Source organism: Erigeron canadensis, chromosome 7 (assembly GCF_010389155.1).
Source record: "Erigeron canadensis isolate Cc75 chromosome 7, C_canadensis_v1, whole genome shotgun sequence".
Lineage (NCBI taxonomy): Eukaryota > Viridiplantae > Streptophyta > Magnoliopsida > Asterales > Asteraceae > Erigeron > Erigeron canadensis.
The window spans coordinates 27,807,871-27,819,849 of NC_057767.1; the positions used below are offsets into that span (position 1 = coordinate 27,807,871).

Consider the following 11,979-nt stretch of genomic DNA (forward strand, 5'->3'; position numbering starts at 1 on the left):
ATAAATCAGCCTATATTATTATGTGTAGTCATAATGTTTATTCTTATTATACGTTTTGTATAAGTGATTATTGGAGAATAATCAAAAAGTTCATTCTTATTCAAAATCAAGCATATTAGGAAATTTGAATTATTTATATGGAGATAGTGATTAATAGGTCTAGTGGGTTTGTTTATAAATAGGCCAATCAAAGAATAAGATGAAGACACATTACATAATAAATAAGAAAAATTTATAAAGAAAAAACTCATGATACATATAATAAACATCTAAAACATTAATCATATCTTTATGTCTATATTTTAGGTAAATCAATCATTTTTCTTTATATAGTCATATGTCCATGCGATGCAGCGGTTACATAGCAGCAACGATGGTGGTGGCGACGATGGGTGGTAGCGGTGGAGATAAAAGTAATTGGTGTAAGAATTGTATTAAGAATTAAGGGTAGATGTTGTAAGTCAAGTTAATTAAGAGCATTATAGGTATTTAAGGTAATAATCATAGGTAATTCAAGTGCACATTTTAAAAATATTGGGAAAAAAGATTTAAAAAAAAAACATTTTAGGATTGTAATAATTAGTTTTAAAAAATAAATGAAACCAAAATATTTTTATATAATGTAATATAGATATGAATCACATATACCTTATTCAAATTTATCAAACAACCATTTTTGGGATTATAATTAGGTTTGCTTCTATTCGAAAATTATTTCTATGAAAAATTGAAGTATATAAAATAATGTCGAACGAGAATCCAGTGCCCTTCAAACATGACTACCCGTTAAATATGTATCACTTTAATTTCATGATAAGAACAACGAGGATATATGAACCAAAATTTAGATGAAAACATGATCAAGTTACATAATAGTCCATACAACAACACAACAACAATATCTTATCCTTGCATAGCAGGGTATAAAAAAGGTTGGATATTAAAATGAGGATTTTCTCAAATTATTTTTTAAACTTGAGTCAAGTTAGAGAAATTTTGACCATTATATTAATATCAAGGGCGAAGATTCAATGATTATTTTTAAATCTTGGTCCTTGATTATAATTTAAGGGTCACGATTCCACTAACTTCACCCCTCAAGAGGGAATCTATCTTCGAGATATAAACAATCTTGCCCTACCAAAGGATAAAGAGACTGCTTACATAAGAACCTCTGACTAAAAGAGGAAAGAAAAAGAGAGTGTAAGAGGAGCATAAACAAACCTGTCAATCGGGTATCACCTAGCTATGTTAAACATTGAGTATAATAACATAACATACAACCTAACACACTTTAGAGCATATCCAACAAAACATAGCATATAGAAACCCATTTGAACATAATAAAGAATAGCATAAAATTATACTAAACATAACCACATACACAAAATTCAAACGAGATTTGAACGCTATAAAGAGTGGCATGAACAAAACCCGAAGCATGAACAAAACTCGAAGCAAAGTAACAATGGTATCATGTAAGCATACATACAATAAGCAAATATCAACGTAAAAGGCATAAAAGTCCAATAAGTCGAAATACGAAAACGATGTTTGTTTTTTTTTTTTTTTTTGACAAGTAATACGAAAAACGATATTTTTTTATTTAACGACTAACAAAATCAATTACTATTATTATATGACCCAACAAAAAGTTAAGCCCAAGCAAGTTTATAATACATACACAAAAATACACCAAAAGTAAATTAATACACCATTAACAAAATAAACCAAAATATTATCTAACCGAACTCGAAAAGATTAAACTTACTTCAAGCTTCCCATGTCAAAGTTTTATATCTTGATCGGCTTTTAATCTATATGTAAGATAAAGCCCGAATTTCCTCAATAATTATATTCACCTAACGCCTTATTGAATTAAAAATGAGATTATTGCTATTTTTCTATATACACCAAATCGAAGTCGCAAATGTACTTAATATAAATTTTTTGATGTATAGATATCTTTTTACTTTTTATTATATTTTGAATATTTTATGTTTTTTTTTAAATTAAAAAATTAGATATTGGTGGTAGTTATTACGGCGGGGAATCGGCCATATTTACCTCATCGAGTTGCACAGTCTGAGGCCTTCCCCTTTGTATTTTGTTTCTTCTGATTCCCATGGCATATATGGACCACTTTTTTATCTTATCTTATTTTCTTTTTTTATTTTGTTTTTCATTCATTTTGTTTTACTGCCATTTTGACCACTTCAGAATATTGTTTCAAATGATTTAAGCGGGTTTGAAGCCTTTGGTCGGTCTAAAATTTCCAAACTGCTAAAAAAAAGGAAAAATCATGGGTCAAATGGATTTTGCATCATTGCATGTATGAAGCTAAGAAAAAATTAATAAGTAATAACTAAGGGTGATTATACAATTGATGTCATTGTTTAACATCAATAGCTAAAGCGCGTTTTTTTCCACTTAATAGACCAAATAATTTAAAACTTAATACACTAAATCAAATTGCATATTTTTATTACTTAAAAAAAATAACCATCAATTATGTATTTATTACTAAATACATACACAGATCATCCAGTCACTTAATACAATCGCCATTTAATAACTAAAGAAAAATAAACGTCCTGTGTATATCAACAATACATATATTTGAATTGTTTTATGTATAATTATAATTTCGGTGGCTAAAAAATCTAAGTTAAAATTAATTATTTTAATTTTATCCAGTATGTAACTTTTGAAGTTATTAATTTGTTTTATATTAGTTGCTTTATGTCACTAGACAAAGTACCCACACGATGCATCGGTTTAGTAGCGACGAGTGGTGGCGGTGGTGGTGGTGACGGGTGGCGGTGTAATGACAACGGCGGCGGCGAGTGGTGGTGGCGGTGATTGGTGGTGATAGTGGCAGCGAGTATAATATAAATTATATAAATTATATTGATTGTTAGAATGTTGAAAAGTTTGAAAATTGAAAAGTAGATTTGTTTTATAATATTTTATAGATATAGATATAGATAAATCATTATTCATTATATGTAAAATTAAAGATTGTGTATACAAATTTGACATTGCATAAATGAAAAATATCATTTTCTAACCAAATTTATTAAAGAACTTTTTATAATTACCCAAAATGAACATACCTCGTTTTTATGAACAAAACGGATGAAAAATAATTCGATGACATAGAATTGTCAAACAGAAAAGTAAATGAGTATACTAATATGTTTAGAATCATAAAAACATAGTACGAAATGATAGGATTATAAGAAAAAGTTGTTTGTATGATTAAAGTTACAATCTATTTATAAGTAAATGTCTCCCCTTTGTTAACAAGTTTTCTGATTATTAAATAAATTGTCATTTTACTCTTGTGTACAAGTTTTCGTCATCTTTATGGAACAACTTTTGATGCATGAATTTGATCCAAGAAAGAAAGACATGGTTCTGAATCAGAAGTTGGTCTTGTCGGGTCGGGTCTTGTTAGCATCAATTAAAGTGGTCCTGCATACCATCAAGAAAAACATATATTAGATGTTTCAAATTAGGAAAAAGAATGGGCAAATATAGTGGGACACATGAAAATTGCAAAGTGAATGTCCCTTCTATGAAGATTACCTACTCCCACTCTTCACATTTTATGCTATGCGAGTATGCGATCATCTATTTTCATACACGTTTTTGGTAATAAATCAAGTACAGTATACAACATTCAAGTAGTATAAGTGATTGGATAACATTTAGTGGTACCATAAATTTTGAGTTTAAATTTCACAAAAATAATTTAAAGTTACTTAAAATTGATGATTTAATGTCAGAATATAGTTAGATAATACTACTAGAGGTGTCACAATGATATTCTAGTGATCAATCACTTATTCAAACTACTCGTTTCATTAGAATTCTTCTGAGAATAACAAATATACATCAAGATTATGATTCAAATAAGGGTTACCAATGTTTTATAGTGATTCCAATTAAAAAATAGAAAATGCTAAACAAAGCGGTTAGGGCTTCATTTAATGTGCATAAAAAGATTGTACATTTTCATATTAAAAATTCACCCCTGTATTTTATGTTAAATATACAACTATCTAATACATCTTAACGAAAACTTTAAAGCTTCATTTAACAAAACGGCTTAAAAAATAGCTACATGTGAAAGTATTATCCATACAAAAAAAAAAATGTATTTTATGGCAGCATATCCACCAAAAATTATGGAGCTCAAGTTGTGCCCATTGGCTATATTTATATGGACACATGAATTTGAAGGAAAGTTACTTTGTTTAATTTTTAATTTTGAAAACCTTGTTTAATTTCATCATTTTAGAATAATGATAAATCAACCTAATTAGTGTGCCTAAAGATATATCTAATCATAAGATAATGACATGTGAAAAAATCAGGGGGCAAAATTAGGAAAGAAAATTAGTGAAATCCACATGTCAAATTCTTAAGGTTTTAGGTTGACTTTTAGGCATATGAGTTAGGTTGATTAATCATTTTCCTTAATATTACTCACATTGAAGAAATAAGCATATAATTAATGTTTCTAAATTTTTATGAAGCTTTTCTTCCTAAAGTATGGTTGATATATCCTAAATTGAATATATGTGTAATATTTATGTTTTATTCAAATTCAGTGATATCTACTCTTACATTTAACATAATGTAATATTTAATTTATCCAAGTTAAGTCTTGGGGTTTTTTTCTCCGAATATTTGTAACGCCCCATAGTCAACATCTCATTGTCTATTTTACGTGCAAGGCTTCACCATTATACGGTAAGGTTTTCTTGATGTAACATACTGACTGAATATTCGAAAAAAATACAAGCATCTATTATAGTCCATCACATCATTTTCTTTGATAGTACTTTTAGACTTTAGTTTAAGTGTCTTACGTTTTTGTTCCATCCTATGAAGTAACAAATGTAATAATTTTACTAAATATCATTTTTTAGCACCGTGTAAATTAAATCATAACAAGATAAAGATAATCAAGTTCAATTCCCTAGCTTATAAATACCCTTTGAAACTATAGGTCCCAAATACAATCCTCAAGAGACCAAGAAAATGGTCACTCCGTCTCAACTAAAAGTACTCCCTTCATCCCCTCATGCATTCTCCATTAAAACTACACCACATTCCTCATCCGCTTCTTTAGCCACCTCCATGAAGTTCAAAACCTTAATCCATAATTGTATCTTCTCCCACCTCTTTAGGGTGGCTCGGGCTCTAACCAAGGCCAAGACCATCATAATGGAACTTCTTAAAGAGATCCATCTAACCAATGTCCATTTCTTAGAACCCTTGCTCTTGAAAAAGAACAAAAACAAGAACAAACTCTATTTTGGGTCATTTAGGTTTCACTATAATTGGTGTTCATCCCACGTCGTTCCAATGACTTCACCCAATGGTCACGTCTACTATGACTCCACTTGGAATTCTTTTTTAGATGAAATGGCACCAGAGTCGTCCCAACTCTCAGGGTACCTCCAATGGCTTGAAGAGAAGAATGGCAATGATCATGGAAAAAACGGCTCTGCAATGACTGTCGATGAGATGAATGAGATTGATCGTCTAGCTGATAAATTTATAGCAAATTGCCATGAGAAATTCAGATTGGAGAAACAAGAATCATATAGGAGATTTCAAGAGATGATGGCTAGAAGTGTGTGAGTTTATTAGAGGGCCTTGATCACATACTTTATAGGCTTATTTCTCTTAATTTGTATTAAAGGGGTTGGATCGAAGTGGTATAGTTAGCATAACAAGAGTGCATGATTAAAAAAATTTGTAGCAAGGGTTTTCATCAAAAACTTCTATTGCAACTTTGCAAGATGGATTTTTGATAGGAATTGAGAGGAGCTTGTTTGTGGTCATGCAATATATTCTTGTGTTTATAAGTAGAATATCTTTAGGAATTACGCTTTAGCTAAACCCCTTAATTAATGAAACTTAATTAATAGATTCAGTTATTCACATCTTCTTTCTTGAATCAGTAGTCAGATGTTCTTCTCAATAACTAAGATTGTCATTCTCGCATATATAGTTCTACAATAAAATATAGTTAAGTTATTAATGCTTGGGTGTAATTTTGTGTCTAAGCTCTGTATTTTTTATAAAAGCATCAAATAAAGAAGACTTAAATTACATTTGATAACTTCTCACATCATACAGTAAAAGCATAATGTTTAAAAAAAACAAAATTTATATGCGGATACTTTATTTTTAAACGAACGGGTATGAAGTTGAACACTTATCATTATTGTTTGAAGTGGTGTTAATAAGTCAAATGGAGTCAATAGAGTATTTGACGAGGGGACTTCACAGATGTCATTAAGAGCGAACAATTTCTATGAGCCACATCACTTTATAAGGAGATTTACATGGTTTAAGCTAGAGCTGGAGAGCATTTCTAAAAATCCTTCAAGCTCGAGCTGAGTAATTATTAAACAAGCCGAGCCTAAAATTTCTGATACTTGATTCAACTCGAATCCAAACACCCCTAGCATATATACAGAGCGCTATGCATAAACTATATGTATTAGTGACCCAACAAAAGTGGAGTCGATAGTACGGTTTACCAAATGGCTATAAGCCTTGGTCACTAACACAGGAATAAAATTAAAACTCGCTCACACGTCAGAATTTGGATAAAATCTCATGAAACAAACGCACGATTGGTAATAGCAGAATTAGTAGTTCTAGTTGCTCATTTACAACCATACCTACAAACCAGATTCTGCGATTCCAGGTTTATAATTTGGTTCGAAATTTGTCACGACGACTTGAAATATAACAAAGAAATGTAGAGTGATAGGTTAATAACAATTTAGGAAAGATGCCAGTTCATATGGAGAGTAACAGGTAGATATGAACTTAAAGTACGCCGGTTCGCAATGGTTAATAATTATGTGGCCCGTGAGCATGATGAAGATGTTGCATGGGCGATTTATATAGGGTTAGGGAGGTGATTGCCAGGCCTTCACTTACAGATCATATAGTGTTTAATATTAGCGAGAAGAAAGCATCCTTGAGTGCCCCTAAAACTTTCTAACATGAACTAACGAGAGCCTGAGTTCTCAAGAATGTCAGTTGCTTTCGGTCTTGATGTTTGCTTAAACTTTCTGCGTAGTAAAGATGATAACTATAATTTATTTGATTATGAACGCTTGATTTGGGTTATATTTCATCCAAAATGGGGCAGCTAAACTCTCAGAATGTAACGAATCAAATGGGTTGAGCAGGTCAAATGGGTCACAAAAACACCCATAGGTTATTTCTAAAGGTTTACAACCTCTAATCAATTAATCTAAATATTTAAAAGTTATCTGATAGTCAACCCAACCTAATCCACGCATTTCAATGCTTACCAAAACTTACTCATTTCAATCCGAGCCTTTTTACCCCCTTTTCAACACAAGTCAATTAACTAGGTGCAAAACTGAAGAAGGACAAGCTATGCTGTCCTTCATCAGACCCCTTCATCAGGGAACAGTATGATCAGCAGTTAGGGTGAATTTAATTATGGGATTTTATCAGCGATGGTAACTTGGTAAGTACTGAAAGAAAATTTCGTATATAGACAAGTAGAAGGCTGTTGGCTTCAGTTCTACAACAATACAGTCTTATTCATCAAATAAACAGCACTAACAAATTTAAGGAATTATAAGTACAAATGCTACAGATATTTATGACACGGTAAACTACAACGAAGAAATGAATGTGACAATAAGATTAGCCATTTCAGTATCATAGGACGGACCTTCCATTTGGAAATGACTAACTCCTTCAATGAGATGGGTTTCCGCACGGCCTGCTGCACCTTTGATCTTGTTAGCCAATTGCTTGACACTCGTGAACCCATCTCTAGTCCCCATGACAAAAAGTTTTGGCTTAGGAGATTGTAATATGGCCTTGTGGTGTCTTCCAAAGAGAATAGAAGCGGTCCAGCCAAAAGGATACCCCAAACTCACATAGCCGACAATTTCATTCACCTGATCAACCGCAGATCCTGCAATCGGAGCCCCTGCATTACAATGAATTAGTTAGAGATTGAATACAAAAGTATTTATAAGAATTCTGGAGATGAAATACGGTTGTTCTGAATTTAAAGCTCAAGGAGTAGCAGTAAATGATACAAATTTGAACCTATTCAGGATGAAGAAAGAGATGCATATTACATGTCATCATAGTTGTTGCACATACAGAACAGGTGAATTACTTACGCCATCTACAATGGCATGCTCTATCCTCTCCTCTATCTCTACATATAGAGGTAGAGGACCAAAAACTCACTTCAATGGGTTCTCTATATTTAGAAAATTATTTAGAGTAAACCATCTTTCCTCTATATATAGAGAGTTAGAGACTCACCTATTCATCCTCTAAAACTACTTTTTGATTATAATTTATTTGTTTACAGCAACAAAGTGCAGTAGTAAGGAGTAAAAACATAGAGCAATGTTTTTAGATTAACTGTTGGACATGAAAATATTTAGAGGAGAAGTATAAAGATACTCTTTATTCTCAAAACATGTTTTACCGGGTACAGCAACATAGTATGAGAATTGCTAATAATACTAACATACTTGCCTCTCATTACAAATCACAGGAACAAAAAGGGTTTGTAACTATTACCCTTGTTTTATATGTTTTTGTAATTATAACTTTTAATTTTCAAACAGCCTAACTTGGTTATTATAGCTTTTGGTGTCCCTTTAAGTTGAAAAATGGTCATTAACTTTGTTTTCCGCCGCTATCTGTTCATTCTTATACCTTTTTACGCTAATATGGCCAAAAGAAGACATGTATTGAATAAAGCTGGTTAAAAAAGCCATTTTAATTACCATACCAGACTACCGCCTAAAGAATACTGCTTAGATTAGTAACAATATTACTCCTTACATTCAAAAATTATTGTCATACCTTACAATTAATAATAACTGCCCACTTTGAAAGGAATAGATATACATGATTATATGTCAAACTGTCAAACATTAACCGAATTACATTATAACCACTATCACAAAACTCAACGAAGCATTTAGAAAATATGAAATTTAAGTGTAGTATTATCTAGGGATGGTTTTTGGTACGGAATTGTACCGAACCATACCGAAACCAAATATTACCGAAACCGAAAATATCCCAAAGTGAGAACCAAATACCGTACCGATTACATGGGTACGGTACCGGTTCGATACCGTTACCGGTTTTGGTATTTCGGTTTTCTCCCTATTTAGTACCGATCACATGAGTATGATAAGAAGTTTTTTTTGCTAGCATGTCCATGTAATCCAAACAAATATGTTTCTGAATATACAGCTTCCGTACTCTGGCTTCACTTTTTTTGCAATGAATTATTTGTACAATATTGCCATTCTGGTGCCATTTATTGGCTGTATTAATCTTATAATGAGTATATAGTCATATGATAAGTAAAGCCAATTGAATCATGTATGACTATAAAGTGAAAGGAACTTGTATAATACTTGCAATCTTGCATGGCCAGCAAGCTTTGCTTCCTTCAACATATACATATACCAAGATATAGATATGTTTGCAGACAATATAAAGCAATCGGTACCAAATTCGGTTTCCTCGATACCGAACCGGTTGGTACCGATTCCGTTTACATTAAATCTTCAAAACCGATACCGATTCCCCATCGATATCAATTTTCAGTACCAGTACTGGTTTGGTTTCGATATTTCGGTAATCTTGCTGATTCCTAGTATTATCCTTTACTAAATACATATTATGTTTCTTTAGAGTGTGTGTTTTTGTGACAGTCATATGGTTGGTAACAAGATGCAAGTTACTCTCATCCCTGTGCAGATTCAAATCAGAGTCATAAGAAACTCGAGAACTACAAAATCACATGTTATTCGAATGTGAATAAAATCTTCCACAAACGATATTCAAAAGAAAACCATAAAGAAAAAATATTCAGTTATGAAGCAAGCAAATTACATGTGTTCAACAGATATTTAACGTTTAAGGTATTCAATGTTGAATTAACTCGTAATTTTGTGATTCTTGCATTCTTCCAATTCCTTTGTAGTTCTCATATGAACTTTACCATACTCATATATTCCTCGCATTTCCTATCTCGTTGCTAGATCCATGTAGTTTAATGTTTTTGTTAGTGATGAATTTTTTATTGGTGTTACGGGTCAAATATATAAGGGATACCGGTCAATGTAACTATCTCTAAACTTTCAAAAGCTTTTACTATCATTAAAACGTATAAAGATATACTTGTGCAACTATATGAGAAATATAAACTATCATAAGTGTCAAAAAACTCTCAAAACCTGCTAAAATTGCTAAACGTCATAACAATCTAGTCGTTATCGTTACTTTACGCCAATACAAGGCCAGTGTAGGAAATATTGTGCTACGGTTCAAGTTCAATTCTGGTTCCACCTATAATCCGTAAATCAAATGAACTATCTATATTAATGCACTAAGCAATTAAACCAACATATAACACAATAATATCTACACCAACTATCGATTTCGAGCAACTAAAACCGATAATAAAAGCAAATCCTATCACATGTACATGTCAAATTTACCCAAAAGCCTAAATGTAACTAAATTAATTCACTATAAAACACAAAACACCCAAATCATATCAAAATCATATACAATCAAAAACTGCCACATATATATGTATATGTATATACCTGCTGAAGAACCCACAAGCAAAATCCTATTGATGTTCAAATTCTGACAAACCCATTTACAAACCGAAACGACGTCGTTTACTTCAGCAAAGCCAGTAAGGGAAGGCCGACCTGTTGATTTACCGACACCGCGCATATCGAAAGTGACAGAAAGAAAGCCATGATCAGCTAATTTACGAGCAATGCCTTTCATAAGACCTTGACAACCACCTAATACTGAATATGGGTGTACTAATACTACTCCAATATTATTTTTATTATTATCATTATTATTTTGGATAGTTGTGTTGTTTTCTGGGAGCTTGTAGATTCGGGCATCTAGTTGAATGTTGTTGGATTCTATTGTTGCCGATTCTCTTGTTGCCATGTTTTTTTTTGGGCACACACTAGAGTGTGTTTTGGATCTAGGAGGAGAAGTGTGATTTTGAGATTTGAGTTGGTTGATGATTTTTGCTTTAGTTTACCTTTGATCAACACTTTTAGTCCTTGAAGTTTTAGTTATGTTTATCTATACTTCTCTATAGTCTATACAACAACAACGGGACCCACTCCTTGAGCAGGGTATGGAGAAGATGAGCTGTAAAAGTGTTAGAAAATGATTAAATGTAAAAGTACTAAATTACCCTTAAGGTTTTAAAGATTATCAAATTTGTCCTTAATAAATTAACTTACACTTTAGAATTTTATCTTGTTAATTTACGCTCTAAAAGTTCTTATCATTTAAAATATTTTCACAATCACCATTACATCAACTTACACAGTAAAACCCACTTGACACCAATTGTCGATGTCATCACCACCCGTCACCGACACCACTAAACCGTCGTCACCGTTGTCGCGTTGTGCGGGTACCATGCTAGTTTTACTTGGAGAAAAGAGCGTTATAAGTTATAACTTGATATTCATATGGGAACAAATTCCTTCGCATATAAAAATGTCAGATTATACCTAATACTGTTATGTCCTTGGTACCCTGTGTCTGTTAACCCAAATCAGACACACACATATATCCACATATCACTTAAATCGCTTTTTTTTCATGTTTTTATGCTTACATATTTTATATACTTATAGATATAAAAGAGTTTATATACTTATATATGTAGGTATGATTTATTTTCTTATGACATATATTATATATAGACACACACGAACATTTATATGTCTATTTTTTAATCACATTTTTGTCATCAATGGCGGTCGCAAGAATTTGAGAGGCTGGGGAAGCATTTACTTTAATAACAAATGAACTATCGAGCTGCCCAAACAAAATCATTTAAAAGGACTACAAACTATATTCTTA

The 11,979-nt window shown here is 31.9% G+C and overlaps 2 protein-coding genes across 2 annotated transcripts; one reads left to right on the forward strand and one right to left on the reverse strand.

Annotated features, from left to right (window-relative positions):
• The first annotated feature begins 5,044 nt into the window (after positions 1 to 5,044).
• On the forward strand, positions 5,045 to 5,964 carry LOC122608105. The gene has a single exon (XM_043781195.1). The coding sequence runs from the start codon at positions 5,053 to 5,055 to the stop codon at positions 5,656 to 5,658; it is 606 nt and encodes a 201-aa protein (XP_043637130.1). The 5' UTR covers positions 5,045 to 5,052; the 3' UTR covers positions 5,659 to 5,964.
• A 1,578-nt stretch (positions 5,965 to 7,542) lies between these two features.
• On the reverse strand, positions 7,543 to 11,125 carry LOC122608104. The gene is made up of 2 exons (XM_043781194.1): positions 10,677 to 11,125; positions 7,543 to 8,011 (listed from the first exon to the last, which is right to left on the reverse strand). The coding sequence occupies exons 1-2, from the start codon at positions 11,041 to 11,043 to the stop codon at positions 7,689 to 7,691; spliced, it is 690 nt and encodes a 229-aa protein (XP_043637129.1). The 5' UTR covers positions 11,044 to 11,125; the 3' UTR covers positions 7,543 to 7,688.
• Positions 11,126 to 11,979: the final 854 nt, after the last annotated feature.